The 22,865-nt window shown below is 41.4% G+C and overlaps 1 protein-coding gene across 3 annotated transcripts in view; it reads right to left on the minus strand.

Annotated features, from left to right (window-relative positions):
* Positions 1–14,871: 14,871 nt before the first annotated feature.
* Positions 14,872–22,865, minus strand: part of STEAP3 (STEAP3 metalloreductase) — a 42,705-nt gene continuing 34,711 nt past the window's right edge. The window contains exons 5-6 of one of the 3 annotated variants that reach the window (XR_007478424.1): positions 17,051–17,504; positions 15,780–15,903 (exon numbers count right to left, since the gene is read on the minus strand). Coding sequence is in view for 2 of the 3 variants with exons in the window: in XM_004276502.3 (XP_004276550.1) it covers positions 17,223–17,504 (282 nt within the window). In the remaining variant the exon portion in view is untranslated. Of the gene's footprint in view, positions 17,505–22,865 lie in introns of all 3 variants that reach the window. The other 2 variants (XM_049712296.1, XM_004276502.3) reach the window with 2 other exon arrangements.

Consider the following 22,865-nt stretch of genomic DNA (forward strand, 5'->3'; position numbering starts at 1 on the left):
AAGAATCTTTCTCTGCCCCTTTGTCATAAAGATGTTCTGTACTTTCTCCTTTGAAACTTGAGTCTTTATCTGGAATTGTTTTTAGTAAGTAGTGTGAGGTGGGATTCCATTTTTCCCTATATGTGTAACCAATTATCCCAGCACAATTTATTGATAATTACCTTCTTTTTTCCAGTAACCTGTGATGCTACTTCTGTCATACCATATTTCACTGACTCTAAGAAGCTATCCATGTAACATGTAACATTATTTTGGTGCAGCTAAAAAAGAAAAATTGCTGTCAATTAAAAGATGACATAATGCTTTCTTATTACTTAACATGGTCTATTTTATCCTTTTTTGAAAAGCATTTTTATCATCTATCACTCTTTTGAATCCACATAAGTAAAATATATGTGAATTAAATTGGTTAAAGTAGTCCTAAAATTTATTCACATTTACTTCTGAATCACTTTCTTTTAATTGGGATATAATTCACACACCAGGAAATTTACCCTTAGGGCTTCCCCTGGTGGCGCAGTGGTTGAGAGTCCGCCTGCCGATGCAGGGGACACGGGTTCGTGCCCCGGTCCGGGAAGATCCCACATGCCGCGGAGCGGCTGGGCCCATGAGCCATGGCCGCTGAGCCTGCGCGTCCGGAGCCTGCGCTCCGCAACGGGAGAGGCCACAGCAGTGAGAGGCCCGCGTAACGCAAAAAAAAAAAAAAAAAAAAAAAAAAATTTACCCCTTAAAGGGTACAATCCAGTGGTCTTTCAGCACATCACAAGGTTGTATGACCATCACTGACATCCAATTCTAGAACATTTTCATCACCCTGAAAAGAAATCTTGTACCTATTTGCAGTCATTCCCCATTCCCACTCCCTTCAGCCTAGATTTCCATTCCGGACACATAATATAAAAGGAATCATGTGATATGTGGCATTTCGTGTGTGGCTTCTTTCACTCAGTATAATGCTTTTTAAGGTTCATCCATGTTGTAGCATGTATCAGTACTTCATTCTTTCTTATGGTTGAATAATGTTCCATTGTACGGATAGACCACATTTTTGTTTGTTTAGTCCATTTGATGGACATTTTGGGTGATTTCCACTTTTTTGCTATTATAATGCTGCTATGAGCATTCATATACAAATTTTTGTATAAACATGTGTTTTCAGTTTTGGGGGGTGTATACCTAGGAGTGGAATTGCTGGGTCATATGGTAACTCTGCATTTAACTTTTTCAAGTACTGCCAAACCGTTTTCTAGATGTCTAGGTCTTTTGCCTATTTAGATCCAAAAAACTGGGTTATGTGTCTTTTTATTGGTGGGTTGTAAGAGCTCTTTATAGGGGACTTCCCTCGTGGTCCAGTGGGTAAGACACCACACTCCCAATGCAGGGGCCTGGGTTTGATCCCTGGTCGGGGAACTAGATCTCACATGCATGCCTCAACTAAGAGTTCACATGCTGCAACTAAGAGTCCATATGCTGCAACTAAGAAACCTGTATGCCACAACTAAAGATTCCGTGTGCCGCAACTAAGACCCAGGGCAGCCAAAATAAATATAAATAAGTATTAAAAAAATAGAGTTCTTTATGTATTCTGGATATAAGTTCCACATCAGATAAATTGTTTGCAAACATTATCGCCCATCCCGTGGATTGTTTTTCACTTCTTGGTGATGTCCTTTGAAGTACAGAAGTTTTTAATTTCAGTTCATCTATTGTCTTGTGTTGCTGTGCTTTACATGCCATATCAAAGAAACCATTGCCTAATCCATGGTCATGAAGATTCACATGTATGTTTTAAGAGTTTTATCATTTAGCTCTTTTCTTCAGGTCTTTGATCCGTCTGAGTTAATTTTTATCTGTGATGTGAGGTAAAGGTCTAATTTCTTTCTTTTGTGTGTGACTATCCAGTTGTCCAAGCACCATTTGTTGAAAAGACTATTCTTTCACCATTCAATAGGCACCCTTGTTTCAAATCAATTGACCATAGGTGTATGGGTTTATTTCTGGATTCTAAATTCTATTTCATTGATCTGTATGTCTATCTTTATGCCAGTCTTGTTTACTGTAGCTTTGTAGTAAGTTTTTGAAAGTCCTCCAACTTTGTTCTTTTCAAAATTGTTTTGGCTATTCTGTGCTCTTTGCATTTGCATATGAATTTTAGGATCTGCTTGTCAATTTCTGCAAAAAAAAAAGCTGGATGGAATTTTGATAGGGATTGCATTGAATCTGTAGATCAATTTGGGGAATATTGTCATCTTAAAAACGTTAAGTCTCTAATCCATGAAGATGGGGCGTCTTTCTGCTTATTTAGGTCTTCTTTAATTACTTTCAATGATGTTTTATAGTTTTCAGTGTACTTAAGTGTACTCACACCTTTTCGCTAAATTTATTCTTAAGTATTTTAGTCTTTTTGGTGGTATTATTAATGGAATTGTTTAATTTTTGTATTGTTCATTGCTAGGACATAGAAGTACAACTGATTTTCACATATTGATCTTATATCCTATAACTTTGCTGAATTCATTTATTAGCTCTAATTGTTTAGTGGATTCCTTAGGATTTCCTATATACAAGATCATGTCATCTGTAAACAGAGGTAGTTTTACTTCTTCCTTTCTCATCTGGATGCCTTCTATTTCTCTTCTTGCCTAATTGCCCTGGAAAGACTCCAATACAATGTTGGTAAGAGTGAACATCCTTGTTTTCTTCCTGATCTTAGGAGAAAATCAAGTAGTCTTTCACCACTATGTTAGCTATGGGTTTTTCATAGTTTCCCTCTATCAGGTTGAGGAAGTTCCCTTCTATTCCTAATCAATTGTGTGTTTTTTTTGTTTTTTGTTTTTGCGGTACACGGGCCTCTCATTGCTGTGGCCTCTCCCGTTGCAGAGCACAGGCTCCGGATGCGCAGGTTCAGTGGCCATGGCTCACGGGCCCAGCTGCTCTGCGGCATGTGGGATCTTCCCGGACCGGGGCACGAACCCGTGTCCCCTGCATCAGCAGGCAGACTCCCAACCACCGTGTCACCAGGGAAGCCCAGTTGTGTGTTTTTATCATGAAAGGATGTTGGGTTTTGTCATATGCTTTTTCTTCTCTTTATATCTAGTGAGATAGTTATGTGATCTTTGTCCTTTATTAATATGGTGTATTACACTGCTTTTCCACTTGGTCATGATCTATAACTCTTTTTTATACGTTACTGGATTCAATTTTCTAGTATTTTATTGAGAATGTTTTGTGTCTATATTTATAGAAAGGATACTGGTCTGTAGTTTTCTTGTGATATCTTTGTGTGGTTTTGGTATCATGGTCATACTGGCTTCACAGAATGTGTTGGGAAATATCGAAGTTTGCTAGAGCTGCTGTAACGAACTACTACCAACTGGGTGGCTTAAACAATAGACATTTATTGTCTTATAATTCTGGAGGTAGAAGTCCAAAATCGAGGTGGCAGCAGTGTTGGTTCCTTCTGAGGGCTCTGAGGGATGGGTCTATACTAGGCCTATTCCTTGGCTTGTAGATGACCATGTTCTCCCTATGCCTCTTCATATTATCTTCCTCCTATGTGTATAACTATGTCCACATTTCCCCTTTTTATAAGGACACAATGATATGTTACATACAACTATAATAAGTAATCCATACATATTGGATTACGACCCACCCTAATGACCTCACTTTAACTTATTACCTCTGTAAAGACTATATCCTAATAAGGTCATATTCTGAGGTCCTGGGGGCTTAGAAATTCAACATGTGAATTTGAGGGGGACAGAGTTCAACCCATAATAGGAAGTGTTCACATATTTTTTTATATCTGGGAAGAGTTTGTGAAGGATTATTGTTAATTTTCTTTAAACATTAGGTAGAATCCACTAATGAAGCCTCCTTGTCAGGGGCTTTTTTTTAAAAAAAACTTTTATTTATTTATTTGGCTGCATCAGGTCTTAGTTGCGGCATGTAGGATCTTTTGTTGTGGCGTGCGGGCTCTTCATAGCGGTGCGCGGGTTTCTCTCCAGCTGTGGTGTGCAGGCTCCAGAGTACATGGGCTCAGTAGTTTCAGTGCGTGGGCTCTCTAGTTGTGGCGCAGACTGTAGAGCATATGGGCTTAGTTGCCCCATGGCATATGGGATCTTAGTTCCCCGACCAAGGATCGAATCTGCGTCCCTTGCATTGGAAGGTGGATTCTTAACCACTGGACCCCCAGGGAAGTTCCAGGGGCTTTTTTTTTTTTTTTTTTTTTGTAGGAAGTTGTTTTGATTACTAATTCAATCTTTTTACTTGTTACAGGTCTGTTCAGATTTTGTTTCTTCTTGACTTGGTGTCAGTAGTTTGTGACTTTCTAGGAATTTGTCCTAGAAGGCTATCTAATTTGTTGGCATACAGTTGCTTATAGTATTCCCTTATAATTTGTTTTATTTCTGTAAGATCAGTAGTAATGTCCCTGCTTTCATTTGTGATTTTAATAATTTAAGGCTTCTGTGTTTTATTTTTGATCAGTCTGTGTTTGTCGATTTTGTTGATCTTTTCAAAGAGCCAATTTTTTGGGTTTGTTGTTCTATTGTTTTTCTATTTCATTTATTTCCACTCTAGTCTTTATTTTTCCTTCCTTCTGCTTTCTTGGAGTTTTGTTTGCTCTTGCTCTTCTAGTTTATTCAGATTATTGATTTGAGATCTTCTTTTTAAATATAAGTATTTACAGCTATAATTTTCCTCTAAGCACTGCTTTAGCTATATCCTATAAGCTTTGGTATGTTATGTTTCTATTTTCATTCATCTCAAAATATTTTCTGATTTCCTGTGTTATTTTATTTGACTCATTGATATGTTATTTAATTTCCAGATATTTGTGAATTCCCAAAATATATTTTTGTTATTGATTTTCTAATTTCTTTCCACTGTGGTTGGAGAATATACTTTGTATAATTTTAGTCTTTTAAAATTTATTGGAACTGGTTTTATAGTCTACTGTATAGTCTGTCCTGGAGAATATTCCCTGTGTACTAGAGAAGAAGGTGTACACTGCTGCTGTTGGAGTGTTCTATAGATATGTGTTAAGTCTAGTTGGTTTATAGTGTTCAAATCTTGGATTTTCTTATTGCTTTTTTGTCAAGTTTTCTATCCATCACTGAAAGTGGGCTATTGAAGTCTCCAACTATTATTTTTGAATTGTCTATTTTTCTCTTCAATTCTGACAGTTTTTACTTCATGTATTTGAGGGGTTCTTAGGTGCATATATGTTTATAACTGTTATATATATTTGATATATTGACTCTTTTATTGTTTTAAAATGTTGTCTCCATTAACTAATTTTGTCTTAAATCTAATTGTCTTTTTTCAGAGAGTCATGCTAGTTCACTTCTGGTTACTGTTTGCATAGTATATCTTTTTCTATCCTTTTACTTTCAATCTATTTGTGGTTTTGAATCTAAAGTATTTCTCTTTCAGCCAACAGATAGTTGGGTCATTTAAAGAAAATCCAGTCTGCCTTTTAAATGGAGTGTTCGGTCTTTTTACATATAATGTAATTATTGATAAATTAGGATTTATGTCTCCATCTGGCTGTTTTCTATATATCTTCTTTCAGCATTATTTCTTTGTTTTGTGTTAAATAGACATTTTCTAGTGTACCATTTTAATTCCCTTGTCATTTCTTTTGCTATATATTATTTTCTTACTGGTTGTTTTTAGAATTGTGATTAACATATTAACTTATAACAATTTAGTTTGGGTTAATACCAACTTAATTTCAGTATTATACAAAACTTTGCCCCTATATGCTCCTTTCCATCCCCCCTCCTTTGTGCTGTTATTGTATAAATTACATCATTATACACTGTGTGCCCATCAACTCAGATGATAATTATTGCTTTACACATTGTCTTTTAAATCAGATGGGAGAAAATTACAAATGAAAAATACATTTATATATTTACCTCTGTAGTTACCTTTATTGATGTTCTTTATTTTTTGTCTGGATTTGAGTTACTGTCTAGTGTCCTTTCAGTTCAGCCTGAAAAACTTCCTTTAGTATATCTTGCAGGGCTGGTCAGCTAGTGATGAATTATCTCAGTTTTTATTACCTGTGAATGTCTTCTTTTTTCCTTCATATTTGAACATATTTATAATGGGTATTTTGAGGTCTTTTCTGTAAAATCTGATATCCAGTTGTTTCCAGAGGCAGCTTTTGTTGCTTTTTTCCCATGGTGTATGGGTTACATTTTCCTGTTTCTTGCATGCCTCATCATTTTTTGTTGGAAACTGGACATTTTAGATAATATACTGTAGCAACTCTGGGTTCTGGTCTCCCCCTTTCCCCCACCAAGATTTGTTATTTTTGTTTGTTTTTTAGTGACTGGATTATTTTAGTGACATTTATTTTCTCCCTCCCATAAAGTGTGAAGCCTCTGATGTTGCTCCTCAGGCAGTGAAACCAAGCAGGACCCTACAGGGCTCCTGGGCTCAGAAGCCTTTCTGTGTCCCCCATTCCTTGTTTGTAGGGAACAGACTCCAGCCTCCATGACCTTCCCTGAGTCCCAAAGGGCAGATTCAAACAGTTGCTAATCAGGGAAGGGAGGGGATGCAGAAACAAGGGAGGAACAGACAAGAAACAATAGTGCAGCCTTGGGGCAGGGTCCTCAAGAGATACACATAACAATATCTTTATAGAACGGAAACCCCCAACAAATGGAAGATGTCAACATTCTTCATTCCAGAGAAGACCACCTGAGGCCAGATTAAAGGAACCAGAGAAGCTCATCAAGAGATTATCTGAGACCAGATTAAAGGAGGGCAGGCCCTGCACACACCCTTATCTTGTCAGGAACCCCACCCTTGAACTATTTCTATAACACTCCTCACCAAATCCTCCCAGGTTGGGACACACAGTTTTCAAGGGCAGGAGCCCGCTGTGTCCCCCTTTGCCTGGCAAAGCAATAAAGCTATTCTTTTCTACTTCACCCAAAACTCTGTCTCCAAGATTCAATTAGGCACTGGTGCACAGAGGCTGAGGAGGCCCAATTTGGATATTCCCACAGTCACCTTGGGATGATAGTGGTATTTGTAGGGTTCTTCTTCTCTCTTTCCCTGACCACACCCAGTTGTTAAACCCCACTCATTGCTAGCTTATTGATCTATTGTTTCCAATAATGCCCCAGGGCATAAATGTTCTACAAACTAATCCAATCAAAGTGTGGCTCCTTTGAAAGAATAGTTTCTGAGGTCTGTGTTTGATATTTGTTCTGACTCCAAGAGGGTTCCTCCCAGCAGTCTTATTCCATAGTTCTCTCATAAACTAGCCACCCTACAGTCTAGGTTGTGTTTTCTTGTAATTTTTTTAAAAATATTTATTTATTTATTTGGCTGTACCGGCTCTTAGTTGTGGCATGCAGGATCTTTTTTTTTTTTTTTAGCTGTGGTATGCAGGATCTTTTTTTTTTTAGTTGTGGAATGAAAGCTCTTTAGTTGCAGCATGTGGGATCTTTTTAGTTGCAGCATGTGGGATCTAGTTCCCTGACCAGGGATCGAACCCAGGCCCCCTGCATTGGGAGCACAGACTCTTAGCCACTGGACCACCAAGGAGGTCCCTAGGTTGTGTTTTCTTAAAAATCCATGAATCTCTCCCTCATTGCATTTCACCTAAACCTTCACTGTTCTTGACAGTGCTCTTAGGTTTGAAGTTTTCCATGCTCTGTTGAAAATCAGTTTCTTTGGGAAGAGATTAAGAGCTACCTATTTTACAGCCTGCTTCTCCACCCAGGCAAAATCTCTGAGCCAGGGCTCTAGAGCCGCAGGTGGGGATGATGACAAACTTCTCTTTGATCATACCCCTTCTCTAGGAGCTGAGCAATCACTGGAATGTGATGGCGGCAGCCTGAAGTCCCTTTGTCTTGTCTCTCCTGGCATGAAGCCACCCACCTCATCAGTTGGGGCAAGGGCAGTTGGGCCCCAGTGTTCTCAGCATGCCACAACCAAGGTACAACCTCTATTCTATAAGTGGGGGCTGAACAGAAGAAGGGAGCTCCCACCTCTCAACGACACTTGCTTGGAATCAGCCTCAGCAATAGGCAGCTGGGGATAGGATGAGAAACACTGAAGTTCCTTCAACTGAGCTTGAGGAGAGGGGGCCCTGTGTCCTTGGCTGCAGGAGTCTGGAGTCTTTACCTCACGGAGCTGGGAGAGGGAGGGAGGGAGTGGTCTTCGTTCAAGGACTGCACATTCTTGCCTTTCTTACCAATTTTGGGGGGAAGATTTTCTTAAACATATGCTTCTCCATTTGCTATTTGCCTTTAGGACCATTTTCAGAGGCTTTACATGCTTGTTTAAATAATTTTCACAGTTTCACTGGGGAGTGGGAGCTCTTCACACTGATGCTGGAAGTTGATCTCCTTCATTTTTCAAGGATAGTTTTATTGGATTTAGGATTCTTGGTTGACTGTCTTTATCTTCTAGCAATTTAAATATATCATCTTTCTGCCTTCTTGCCTCCATGGTTATCTCAGTAAGGTCAGGCTTCCATAACAAATACCATAGACTGGGTGGCATAAACAATAGAAACTAATTTTCTCATAGTTCTGGAGGCTGGAAAGTCCAAGATCAAAGTCCAGTATGGTCATTTTCTATCTCTTTATTGATACTATTTGGTGAGATACAATTCTCATGCTTTCTTTTAGTTATTTAGACATAGTTTCCCATTAAAAGAGAGTTAGCTATTAAAAAATAGCTAAATTCTCTTATTATAATTTGTAGATTCTTTTGGGTTTCTAGTATATGCAATTATATTATCGGTAAATAATGACAGTTTTGTGTCTTCCTTTCCTGTTCTATATACCATTTATTTCTTTTATTATTTTCTTTTTTTGCACTGGCTAGTACCTCTGGTACAATCTTAAATAGGAGTGGTGACAGCAGACATCCTTACTTCTGATTTTAAGTGAACTGCTACTAACATTTCACCATTAAGAATGATATTTGCTATAAGTTTTTAATAGATTACATTTATCAGGTTAAGAAAGTTCCCTTCTATTACTATTTTGCTAAGAAATTTAAAAATTAAATCATGAATAGGTATTGAATTTTATCTTTTTCTGTATCTATTGAGATGATAAAAATTTTAATGCAGTGAATGATATTTATAGAATTTATATTAAACTATACTTGTATTCCTGGAAAAAGTCAAACTTAGTCATGATGTATGACCTTTTTATATATCACAAGGTTAAGTTTGCTAATATTTTCATTTAGGAGTTTTGCATTTATGTTTAGGAGTGAGACTGACCTATAATTTTTCTTTCTTATATAATTCTTGTCTCTTTTTATTATTACTCATTCCCTCTTAGAATAAGTTGGGGAGTAGTTTATCTTTTTATAATATTTGGGAGGGTTTATATAAGATGGAATTATTTGTTCCTTGAAAGTTTAGTTGAATTTTGCTGATAAATCATCTGGGCCTTGGGTTTCTTGAGGGGGTGTTTTGGTGGGAAAATTTTAAACTACTGATATGAATTCTTTAATGACTTTAGGAATATTCAGACTTTCTTCTTTTGGTAAGTTATATTTTGTCCATTCTAAGTTGTCCAATTTAATCACATAAACTCTGTAGTATTCTTTTATCATCTCTTAAATTTCTGTTTCATCTATAGTTTTGTCTTTTTATACTTAAAATTATTCCTTTGAGGCTTTTCTGTTTTCTTTTTCCCATGACCGGCCTTATCAAAGATTTATCTGTTTGATTAGTTTTATCAAAAAAATCAACATTTGGCTTTGTCAGTCCTCTTGAATGATCTTTGTTTTCTATTTCACCAGTTTCAGCTCTTATATGTAGTATATTTCTCTTTTTACTTTTTCTGGGTTGGATTCTTAGTGCATTATTTCCTATTGAGATTATTGATTTCCTTCTAAGTAATATTTTTTGCTGCATCCTCAAATTTTTGGTATGGAGATATTTAATTACCATTTAGTTTTAAATTTTTGAAAAATTTCCATTATAATTTCCTCTTTGATTAATGATTTATTTAGAAATGTAATTTCAAAATGTGTGGGTATTTAAAATATAGCCTTTATTCTTGATTTCTAACTTTTTTGCACAATGTTTAGAGAATATATTCTATATGATATTTATTCTTTGAAATTTATTGAGATTTGCTCAGGTCTAATATGTTTTGAATTTGTTTTCTTGAGGGGAATATAAGTTCCCTATTTTTTATATGAAGCTTGTTGTGTTGTACACACACGTACACACATAATTTTTTGTATGATGATGGATTTGTCCACAGTGTTTTTCTTCTTTATGATTTTGAAGCTATATTATTAAATGCATACAATTATAAAATATTTAATTCTTCCTTTTATCATTCCATAGTGACTCTTTCTATCCCTAATAATGTCCCTTGTCATAAAGTATACTTTATGTGATTATAACCTAGCAACCTCAACTTTCATTTAGTTTGCTTTTGTCTAACATCTTTTATTATACCTTTATCTTTACCTAAAGATAAAAATAAATAGCATATAATTATATTGAAAATCCAATCTAGTCATCTCTATCTTTTAATTCAAGGGTTTAATTCATTTATATTTATTGTGATTATTGATATATATATGTGGATTTGTTTCTAACACCTACTTTTTGATTTCAACATGTCCTGCCTTTTCTATGCTATTTTTCTCTTTTCTTGATTTTCAAGAATTGTTTGTTTGCTTTCTTATTTCATTTTTCCCCTCTTAAGGTTTTGGATGTTTTATTTTTATCTTTTTAGTGATTTCCCCTGACATTTTTCCAGGCTTATTGAACAAAATCTAAATTAGTCCATAATTTTCCCCTGCTCCCAAATACAAGGGTCTCAGAACATTTTAACTCAATCCTTTACTCAATCAACTTACACGTCACTGTTATCTGTCTTTTAGTGTGCCCTTAAAAAAAAACTACATAAATAAACATTATTATAATTTAAATAGATAAGGCTTATTTATATTTACCTTCACAGTCACCATGTCTTTACTCACCATACCTTCTTGCTTTTCAGATTCCCCCTTTAGGATCATTTTCCTTCTACATGAAGTGTACTTTTTAGAAGTTCTTTAGGTAAGAACTATTGGTAAACTCTCTAAATTTTTGTATTTTTCCTTCTTTCTTGAAAATCAGTTTTTCTAGATTTACAATTTTAAGTTGACAATTATTTCCTCTCTGTACTTTCAAGATATTAGTTTGCTATTTTCTGATTTCCATTAATTTGTTAAGAAGTCTGTTATAATTTCACAATTTTAAATGACCTGTCATTCTTCTCTGGCTACTTTTAAGGGCTCCTTAGTGTGTCTAAGTGTGGTTTTATTTTTAAAGTTTGCTTTCCTGCTTGGTGGTATGCATTGTTTTTTCTGGTTTTTTGGATTTCAGTCTTTATTACCTTTGGAAAATCCTTAGCCTTTATTTTTTAAAATTTGCCTCTCCTCCATTCTTTCTTTCTGGAGCTCCAGTTATTTTCATGTTAATCTTTTTATTTTAACCTCTGTCTTTTAACCTTTTATATTTTTTAATCCATTTGTCTCTTTTTTGCAATCTGGGTAATTTCTTCAGCTCCATTTTAGAATTCATTAATTTTCTTTAGTCTGTTGTTAAATCTCTCAAATTAGGTTTGTTTCCAACAGTTTTTCATTTCTGAAGGTTCTATTTTTCATCATGCCTGGTCCTTTCATAGTGTCTCATTGCTTACTTATTTTCATGACTCTACTTTTTAATTCCTTAGATATTTAGTATATCATTATTCTATTTTGATAGTTCTTTTCCTTGGAGCTGTGTTTCTGCTGATTCTCCCCTGTGGTTTGTGGATCTTAGATACTGAGTTCCTATTTGGTTAATCTGAACTGAGTTTGCTTTTCTCCAGAAAGGACTTAAATTTGCTTCTGCCAGGAGCCACAGAGAGCATTGTTTTGTTCATTTATTTGCATGTGCATGTGTATTCCCATTTATTTTCTGCCTGGTGATTTCCCTTACCTCCTGAGAGTTCAGCAGTGTATTAAAAAGTATGTTTTGTTTTGTTTTTTTGTCCAGGAACTAGTTGCTTTATAACAGATAGACTCTTCAGGAAGTTAAGCCCTAATAAATTCTTTAGTTGGGGAAAAGTTTCAACTGTTGGGTAAAATTAGATTTTCAAGAGTAGGCTCTGCATATGACGGATATTATAGAAATAAGCTAGGTTTCTGATCCAATAAATAAAATCAACACTCAATAAGCAAGGGGTTGATTATTCACTTTATGGGAGAATTAGCAGTGGAAGCTTTTGGTTGCCAGGTACATCAAAGGTTCCATTTATGACTGTTCATTTCTGAACAGAGAAAGCAAAAATGAAGCCAAAGCATTTTGAGTAACTATTGGAGATCAAAGTGAACTAAGATAAACTGTCTGGAACTATTACAGAAATTGGTGGGGGAAAATAGAATTTAACTGAACAAAAATTCTACTTTGCACACTCTCCAGGAAACACAATTAGTATGTTTCATCTTAGACAAAAACTGTTCTAAACAAGGTGTTTTGTTTTAGGTTAATCTTACCATGTTTCTCTGGTCAGGTCCCTTTCACTTTCTCCAACAATTACTTTTAAACTTCTCCTCCCTCTTCAACCCTCAGGGCCAAAACAACTTCCTTCCCTGTCACTCTCAACAGATGGCATTGACTACTTTTCTACGAAGGGTATAGACATCATCAGAAGAGAACTTCCACACCTTACATCACCAGGAGTAAATCCTTCCCTCATTGGCCCCTATTCTTTTCTCCTAATTTTAAAAGACAAGCTGGCACTCCTTGCTAAAGCCACCTGTTCTCTGGACCTCATCTCTTCCCATACCTTCTAGGACTTTGATCTTTCTCTCTCTCTCTCTCTCTCTCTCTCTCTCTCTCTCTCTCTCTCATCTTCAACCACTCCAGGTCATCTTGTTCTTTTCCAGAAACATTTAAAACAGGTTCAGGTCAGAACCATGGGAAAAAAATAACCAGCTCTCCTTCTAACCCCCTATATCTACAATCCTCTCTTCCCCCACTTCACAGCCAAATCTCAAAAGAGTATCTAGAACTAGCCTCCATTTCCTTACTTCTCACTCATACCCAATCTTGATTTTATCCCCAACATTCCATTGAAATTCTTACCCTAAAGTTTCCATATTTCAAATTCTGTGGACATTTACTGGTCTTCACCCTACTTGACTTCTCCATAGGATTCAACACTGTTTCACACACTCACGTGAGCGCACACACACTCTCTTACACTTCTTTAGCCTTTATTTTAAAATGTCATTTAAAAAGAGGGTCAACAGTGTTTAGTTGAATATCGTTGTATTTCTCTCAATACCAACTTATTTATTGTAAGATTATTACTTATAATAATTACTACTCATTATTAGTATTATATGCATGTTAGTGTAAATTAGACTTTGGATTTATTTATACTTTATATTTGAATCAAGACCTTATATTGATTAAAAGAACTACACACATAAGTAGGTTATATTATTTCTGAATTTCGTCTTAGGTTAGTAGAAAGGAATTTTCAACATATTTGTTAGAAAAAGTTGGTGCTAGTCTGGTGGGATTGAGAGTTTCTGCTCTAGTGATGCCAACTTCCTCTTTCTAAAGAGATCCAGGGCAAGTGGGCTTCTGTACTTCCAAGGGTCCCCCTTCATCGCTTTTGAAACAGATTCAGCTTTTCAAGTAGCTGAATGATAATTCTTCTCTTTAACTAATATGAGTTATTTTGGTTGTTCTTTAGTTCTTATGTGAACTACCAAAATAATGGATACTTTTTCATTGATTTTATCATTTCTTTTTAAACTTAACTCTCCCAGCATTATGCGTGGGAGGATGCAGAGTAGAAAAACAAACCTTCAAGCGCAAGATTTTGTTTTCTTTTTGAAAATTATTTGTTGTGAAGTTTTTTTCTGCCCATGTTTCTTATTTTGGAAAACTCTTTCCATGGGCTCAACATGGCAAAACCATCTTTTGGTTATTGTTCCCAAGAAATGGTTTTTAGTCACTAGGCTGCTTTCTGCATGTAGGTTTCCTTCTTATTTCCCAGTACAGTACGACACTTCTGGTTGCTTCAGTAGAAAAGCAACTGACTGCATGACAGGTGGGTGTTCTGTGAAGAGTTCCTGTTTTCCTGATGGACCCAGGGCTGATGTGTGGGTCTACCTGGAGGCATCCTACATGGAGCACACGGAGTGCAAGGCTGTGGCTCTGGTGGAGTGTTTTCTCCCTCTGCCTTTAAGAGAACAAGGGGCTTGCAGCAGCATCAGCAGTGTACAGAGCCATATCTCACCAGGGCAGCCAGGGAACCAGAGTCCAGAGGAAGCTTCATGGGGCAGAGATGCACTGGTCTGTGGGCCATAGACTATAGCACAGCAGAGACAAAGGAAGCTGTCTAAGCCCTTGTTACTCTGTCTGAGGATCAATACCATGTGTGTAACCTGGGAACTTATTAGAGATGCACAGTCTCGGGCCTCATCCCTGAGCCATGAATCCAAACCTGTGTTTGAACAAGATCCTTATGCAACTCCTGTGCGCATGACAGTTTGAGAGGCACTGCTGCTGTAACCTACATTAAAGCCACAGCCTTCAGACCACAGCACAGACACTGCTCCCTCCAGGAAGCCTTCCTGGTACTCCTTTCACATATCTTGGCACTTCGTCACCTGGATCTCGTCCATATCCTTACTGGCCTTGTCTCTGCGGGTCTGCATGTCCCTTCCTCAGAGGTGAGCTCTAGCCCAGATCACTCTGTGCTCACTTTGCACGCTGCCTGACTCAGAGCAAACACCGATCAGGAGGCTCACCAGGCCAACGAACGAATGAATGGGCGGGTGATCAGTGCAACAGAAATAAAAGCCTGAAACTCACGGGAAGTTAGGTGTTTATTTTCGCTGCTTCTCCGACAAGCTCTACAAGGTAAAAACAAAATACACAAACAGTTCCAGTAGCATAGATTTTAAATGTTCAACCTCAGACCATGGCATTTAGGGTTTCCAGAACACTTTGGTTCAGGCACTTTTGTACCCAGAGGCACATAGAATGTCCCAGGCTGTAAGGGAGTGACTTGCTCTCATGGGGGTGCTGTTGCCAGCTGCCTGATGAGGTAGGGGACAGCAGCAGACACCAGGTCAAGGCCAAGCACACAGCCCACCCTGCCTCTCATGAGCTGACTGTCCAGTTTGGGGGTGGCCAGGTCCTCTGATGCACCTGTCCCCGCCTGAGGAGCACCTGCGGCAGGGGGGTGGGCGGGGAAGGGAAGGGAGCACATTAAACTTGGCTCTGTGTCAGCATCTTTGGTATAAGGAAACATCCTGGGCCTGGGGAGGGCCAGAGAAAAAGGGCAGCCAATACCGGCCGGGCTTGATAATCCTTGGTGGGTCCCAGCTGCCCATGTTCTCCCTGCTTCCTTTCCAGCAAGCCTCTCTGAGGCCAAGGCTGCCACTCCATCAGGGCCCATCTGGGAGGCAAGCTTGTGCCGCTCAGCCTTTGAGCTGCAGATGGAACACATCTGCAGGAAGCAGGCAGCTTTGCCTGCACTGCCTCGCCTCCATCAGTCACTGGCCCAATGAGATATGCTTGCACTTGGCTCTTTTTTTCCCTTTTCGCTAAAGGACCCTAATGTGCTTCACAGCCATGAGCTAGTGCAGTCTCTGTGGGGAGGCAGGAGCATCCTCTCCTGTGGTGCTCTTGGGTCAGCTTTTGCCAGCTGACTCTATTCCATCCTAAGATGCCCTCTGGCCCAGGAGACCTAAGAACATAAGCGTGACCAACACCCCCATCCTGGGTACATCTCACTGATGTCCTCCATCAGGGCCGCAGCCCTCTGTGTTCAAAGATGACACATCATCCTGATTCTGCCATGGGCTGGGGGCCCAGCCAAGAACAGCTGATTCTCTCTACAGGGGAAATAGAAAGAGTTTCAGTAGGAATCAGTGAGGGATGGCATGTGATTCAAGGATACGTCCTGCAGCCTCTTGTGCTTTGGAGCAGCAGGGTTTCAGATTTGTGGCTTTGGAGGAAAAGACCCTTCCAGCTGTTTTGAAACATAACCCTGCATTAGGAGGAACTTGGAGCCAGTGTAGTTTTCAGGGTGCTTGGAAGGCAGGCTCTCTGCCCGGTAGCAGCAGAAGGTATTTGAAGAGGTCCCCAGTGTCCTTCCACAGGACCAGTTCAGTGAGGACAAACCATCCTTCAGCCCTCTGGATGGGGTCCCAAGAAGGGCGGGGCTGTCACGCTCAGCGCTCTGGGTCTTGTTTTCCCCTCCCCCTGAACCAACTTTTAAAGGGTCTGCTCTAGGCCTTCCTGGGAGACATTCAAACTAATGATTTACAAGGTGAGAAGGCACAGCGGTTTAAAGAACGGGCATCATCAACTTAAAGGAAGGAAAGAAATTACACTTGTTCTCAAGACAGGGTTCATTAGTGGTTCTTGCAAGGAGGTGACTTCAACACTCCCACGGGAGGATCAATTTGCAGCTGCCGTGGTGACTTCTGACTTTCAGGAAAACATCTCCCAGCTCCGGGAGAATTAGGGGGAGCACGCTCAGCTCCAATCCCTCCCCCTTCCGATCCCCCAACCTGGCAAAGGATGGACCTACAGGTGGCACCCAGGACAGACACAGGCTCACCCCCAGTGCCCTCAATCCCACCTGGCCTCCTGCTGCAGCCAAAGAAGGAGCTGCACCCGCTGCTCACTGGTGACTCGTCAGCCCTGTGCACCCAAATTGGGCTCCGGGCAGAGCTCCTGTCTGTCCTGCCACCTTGGAGCCCCAGTTCTGCAAAAGCCTTGGGAAAGTAGCAAAAGGGGCAGGCGGGGAGGTGCAGAAATGGATGGAAGCCACCAAAGTGCAAGCCTCTCACTGCCTTTTCTGTGCAAAAAGTCTGTGCATCTCTCTGTCAATGTCACAGTAGTGTGAGCTGCTGTTCTCCTAACATCTGACACTTGCTTTTAAATCTACAGGTTGAAATCTCAGGGACTCAACTTTTTAGCTAAGTAAGTATAATTGCAAATCCTGTTATATATATGAAATACATACGGACATACATATCACACACAGGTGTGTCATTCTGAATATTACCACACACGTCCCAGGAATTCAGACCTCAGCCCACCAATCCGTGTGTAATTCTGCTGTCCTGCATGATCAAGGCGAGAAGTCCTGAGAGACTCTGGGCACTGTCCTGCCTGTGTCTGGCAGGTGCCTGTGTCAGGCACCTCACACATGGCTTGTCTTCTGGGCCAGGGCGCAGTCCACTGGCAGCGTGAACTTGACGGCGCCATCCTTCTCCCAGCCCCTCCGGATCCTGGAGAGTCTGCGGCTGAAGCAGGGCAGGAGAAACAGGCCTTTGGCCAGGATGACAACACAGGGCACCAGCAGGGTTAGTGTGAAGGTGGGGGGCAGGTAGAACTTGTAGCGACTCTCCTCGAAGGCGCGGGTCCAGCCGTACGTGAGCGTATGCAGGGTGCTCAGAACCAGGCCCACAAAGCCCAGAGTGGACTGCCGGAGAAAAGAAGGCTAGAATGAGGGCCAGGGTGAGGACGGACACAGCGATCCTACCAATGGCTCGTCTGCTTATCTGGCAGAGGGGAAGCAAGGAGGGCAGCTTTAGTGGGGCTCTGTGTTCAAATCCCAGCCCCGTCACTCACTCTCTGTGTGATCTTATTACTGTCTAAACTCTCTGAGCCTCAGTTTCCCCAAGAGAACAATGCTCATACGTCAAAGTATATAAGGACTCATTGATTCATAAGAATGCTACAAAATAACAATGCTTGGGGACTTCCCTGGTGGTGCAGAACCCGCCTGCCAATGCAGGGAACACGGGTTCGAGCCCTGGTCCGGGAGGATCCCACATGCCACGGAGCAACTGAGCCTGTGTGCCACAACTACTAAGCCCTCGTACCACAACTACTGAGCCCGCGCGTCTAGAGCCCGTGCTCCGCAATAAGAGAAGCCACCGCAATGAGAAGCGCGCGCACCGCAATGAAGCGTAGCCCCCGCTCGCCGCAACAAGAGAAAGCCCGCACGCAGCAACAAAGACCCAACGCAGCCAAAAATAAATAAATTTATTAAAAAACAGAAACAAAAAAACCCAATGCTTTTCTCCAAACTGTATTATTCATAACTCTGGTGGCTGCCAGAGGACTTAAGATGGAATTAAATTTAATGAAGTTTAAAAACATGTTACTCGTTTTGTGTATCTTTTCATGTGTGCAGAGTCATGTGTCTGCTAGCATATCAAAATCATAATTTCACAGATAATATTTGGCACAAGATATAGCCAGGTAAAAAGTGAGTGGATCTTAAGTTGGTTTAAAGATAAACACAAAGGGGCTTCCCTGGTGGCGCAGTGGTTGAGAGTCCGCCTGCCGATGCAGGGGACGCGGGTTCGTGCCCCGGTCCGGGAAGATCCCACATGCCGTGGAATGGCTGGGCCCGTGAGCCATGGCCGCTGAGCCTGCGCGTCCGGAGCCTGTGCTCCGCAACGGGAGAGGCCACAACACTGAGAGGCCCGCATACCGCAAAAAATAAATAAATAAATAAATAAACACAAAGGAAAAATTTACTTGGCACATGGATTTGGCACCAATAGTGAAGGTGGCTCACAAGGGCTTGCAGGCTAGTTGTCCTGACGCTGTATATCAAGCCCACAGCATCACAAAGATGCTTTCTGTGGGTGCCGGTCCCTCACCTCCTGCCCACGCTCTGAGCTATGAACACCCCAGGTACAAACCCCGCCAGGATTACTCTCCTGCCCGGAAGGAGATTAGTGATGCTGGGGAGATCAAGACCGTCACAGATCCAAATGGAAATGGTCCAAGCCGTCGAGCGGCAGAGCATCTTGCCCTTTGAGCCAGGTGTGGGCTTTTGTGGGTCACTTCCAGCCATGAGCAGCTCCTTGTCACCCCAAGTGCTATACAATCATGACTTTCTATGGGAAGTGTGATGTGAAAATAGCCAGGAAGTGATGATCTGTAACTCTAGCCTCTGGGAATCTTTCGCACGTAGGGCTTCTTGCAAACTACAAATGATGCCTTCCGGATTCTACTGTTGGCGCTAGTCTCAACTGACACTGTGACCCTCAGCAAGTTGCTTAATTAGTCTCAGTGAGAAGGAAGTGATTACAAAAGTAAAGTCAGAATTGTAGGGAAAGTGCTGTATAGATGCAGCATTCTCCAGCCCCCAGACCCGGCAGGCGGTGGTGCAGAGCAGAGGGCAGCCAGGGTTAGGACTTCGTGGAGGGTCGAGAGGAGGGGCACAGGGCACCGAGAGATTCCGGGCGGGAGAGACCTGTGTTTATTACACAAGGAATGAAGAGAGCAGTGACCCATCAGGCGATGAACACATCCGCATTTTCTCCAACGAGACACTGCAAGGGTTTAATTGAAACGTGGCAGCATGACGATCCCTCAGGGTGCTCTTTACGGGTTGGTTTTGAGCTTTCCACAGAGAAACTGTAATCAGGCCTCCTGGATTTCCTTCCAGCCCAGCTTGTCAGCATCAATCCAGGGGCTTGGCTGGGGGACACTGTCTTGTTTGCACTCCCCCCAGACACGGCTCTAAGTGGGTCTGATTCTGCTACCATGTCTCATTCTCACTCCTCCCTAGCAGGAGGGTTGCTTTGCTGCTTACACCTTCTCCAGTATAAACACCAGGGTGGTGAACCTCAGTAAGTGGAAGAACGTGGTTCAGAAGAATTGTTTGTAATGCTTTTACTAAAAATAATAATGGCTATACATACAAGTTCATAGACAGGTTCACAAGTATAACATTTTTGACCCTAAACAAAATGCTAGCTGCCACAAGATCCCCAGTCTCTATCCTTCCTAGCCATCTCTGGTTCTCTTTGGCTTTGTGACCACTTAAAGATATGTTTATTACATCCTTAACAACTTCCTGGCTCAGCACAGCCTGTTGGGAAAGGCCATGGTTGGCTCTATGCTCCTATCCACGGCTACTTCACGTGTCATGTGCAAACGGTCAGCCCCCAAATGGAAGCCTCTTTGACTGTGAGTCACGTGTAACCAAATCCTTGTCACCTCCAGATGTGTCTATCAAGATTCCAAATCTCGTAGCAACTTCTGAACTACACCAACTTTTTCTAAGTTCTGATCTATTGAAAATGAAGACTGGGGTTAAAAAAGTCCCCAGCATTGAGAAAATATTTGGGATTAATATCCAGACTGTATAGAGAACTCTTAAATTCAACAACGACAAAAACAAACCCAATTCAAAAATAGGCAAAGGACTTGAATAGAAATTTCTCCAAAGAAGATATATGAATGGCCAATAAACACATGAAGAGATGCTCAACATCGCTCATCGTTAGGGAAATGCAAATCAAAATCACTTCACACCCATTAGGATGGCTACTGTTAAGAAAACAAGAAAACAAGTGTTGGCGCAGATGTGGAGAAATTAAAACCCTTATGCACTGCTAGTGGGGATGTAGAAGGGTGCCGCTACTATGGAAAATGGTAATGGAGGATCCTCAGTGAATTAAAAATACAATCACCGTGTGCTCCCGCAATCCCACTTCTGGCATACACCCCAAATAACTGAAAGCAGGGTCTTGAAGAGTTATTTATACACCCATGTTCACAGCAGCATTATTCATAATAGCTCAAATGTAGAAGCAACCCCAGTGTCCACTGACAGACAGATAAGCAAAATGTAGTATCTCTATACAATGGAATACTATTCAGCCTTAAATAAGAATAAACTTCTGTCACATGCTACAATATGGATGAACTTTGAGGACATCATGCTAAGTGAAATAGGCCAGTCACAAAAAGACAAGTACTGGATAATTCCACTTATATAAGGTGCCTGTATGAGGTAGTAAAAATCACTGGCCCAGAATGTAGAATGGTAATTGCCAGAGGCTGGGAGAAGAGAGGAATGGGGAGTTAGTGTTTAACGGGGACAGAGTTTCAGTTCTGCAAGATGAAAAGAGCTCTGGAGATAGATGGTGGTGATGATTGCACAACAAAGTGAATATACTTAATATTACTGAACCACACACTTCAAAACAGTTAAGGTGATAAATTTTGTTATGTTACTTTACCACAATAAAAAAAAAAATTGGGGGGCTTCCCTGGTGGCGCAGTGGTTAAGAGTCCGCCTGCCGATGCAGGGGACGTGGGTTCGTGCCCCGGTCCGGGAAGATCCCACGTGCCGCGGAGCGGCTGGGCCCGTGAGCCATGGCCACTGAGCCTGCGCGTCTGGAGCCTGTGCTCCGCAACGGGAGAGGCCACAACAGTGAGAGGCCCGCGTACCATAAAAAAAATAAAATAAAAAAAAATTGGGGGGAGGAAAGACCCCAGCATTGACCATCAGGAATAAATCTTGAACTAGCCTGACAACCACCTTGTTATTCCCCCACCAGCTTCCAAGTCCCAAACTGTTGCTCCCCTTACTCAGGTGAATTTACTGGGCTTTGCTGAGATGGCTGGGACGTGCCTTTTTACCCCTGAGAGTATAGCGGCCTGAGGCGTGGTTTTCAAATCTGGCTAAGTGGTAAAATCATCTGGGGAGCATGGGGAAAATCTTAATGCCCAGGCCCCGGTCCCAGAAAATCGGATTAGATTGGATAGGGATTGGAGCTCAGGCATGGTAGCTTCTATAAGCTCAGAGATGATGCTGACATGCAGACAGGACTAAGAACCACTAATTTAGGAGACTCTTATCACCTGAGCCCTTCTAACTTCAGGTTGAGAAGTCTTCAGGGTCCCTCTGCCCAGGCTATTTGACTGGGGTGGACCCGGTCCTTTCTGTTCCTTAGACAAAGACCCATTGAGGGCCTGAATGGGCTCACACTCTGCATCGTGAAGCTCTCCCAGATGCTGCAGCAGTGAGAAGCCACCCAGGCCTGGGAACTGAGTCCTGGTGGCCCCAGAAAGGCCTTAGCACCTCCCTCAGTGACATGCCCTGGGGCTCCAGTGTTTGGCCCATGTTCACCACTGTCCCCTGCCCTAATCTGGAGAGCGATGGACTGTGCTGGGCAAACAAGACCTGCCCTGGGAGAGTATGAAGACCTTTTCCCGCCCATATATCCTCTTCCCTTTGCCATCCAGAATCCCATGTGATTCCAGATGGCAGGAGGCCCCAAAGACCAGCCAGTAACAAAGGGCCTTCTGACTTTCCAATCCCAATGGGAAGCCTGGATGATTCCAGCAAGTTTGTTTCCCTAAAACTCTCTCTCCTTGGGAACAATTTTTAAAATCCCATAACAGTCAAAGGAAGCCAAAAGAAAGGGAGGCATCCTCACGGGGCAATTCATAACGCCCACAACAAGCTAGGGCCATTTTTATTATATGTAAGCTTGTTAGCAAAACAGAAACAGCCAGGTTGTTGGTGGCCGCTGGTGGTGATCCATTACCGTGGCGGGAAGGGGCTTTGGACAATTGCTCACAAAGCTGGGGTCAGCACAGGGCTCTGTTATTATCTCAGGCCGGTGGCAGGAGTGGGCAAGGCCCCAGGAAGCTCCTCTAACGATGGGGCAGAACCAAGGTGCTAAGAGCCGAACACTAATTTCTCTGTCCAGGGGAGCTGCACCGACCCGGGTATTTGGCAATCTAAGAATGTTTAACTGGCTTAATTAGGAGCAGTTAGCACAGCCGAAACCAAACCAAAACAGTAGGAACAAAAACACCCAGACAAACAAAACCCCAAATTAAAAACTTCGAAAACAGCCTCAGGAACAAAAGGATACACGAAAGCACAGGTCACATCTGTGGAATCCACACCCTGTTCTGATGGCTTTCTAGCTCAATAAATCATTACAGACCCAGGGGTCAGGCCAGGCCCACTGAGAACCACGGTGTCTCCACAGCCACTTTCTAAGCCCCGGTGACATGT

Source organism: Orcinus orca, chromosome 7 (assembly GCF_937001465.1).
Source record: "Orcinus orca chromosome 7, mOrcOrc1.1, whole genome shotgun sequence".
Lineage (NCBI taxonomy): Eukaryota > Metazoa > Chordata > Mammalia > Artiodactyla > Delphinidae > Orcinus > Orcinus orca.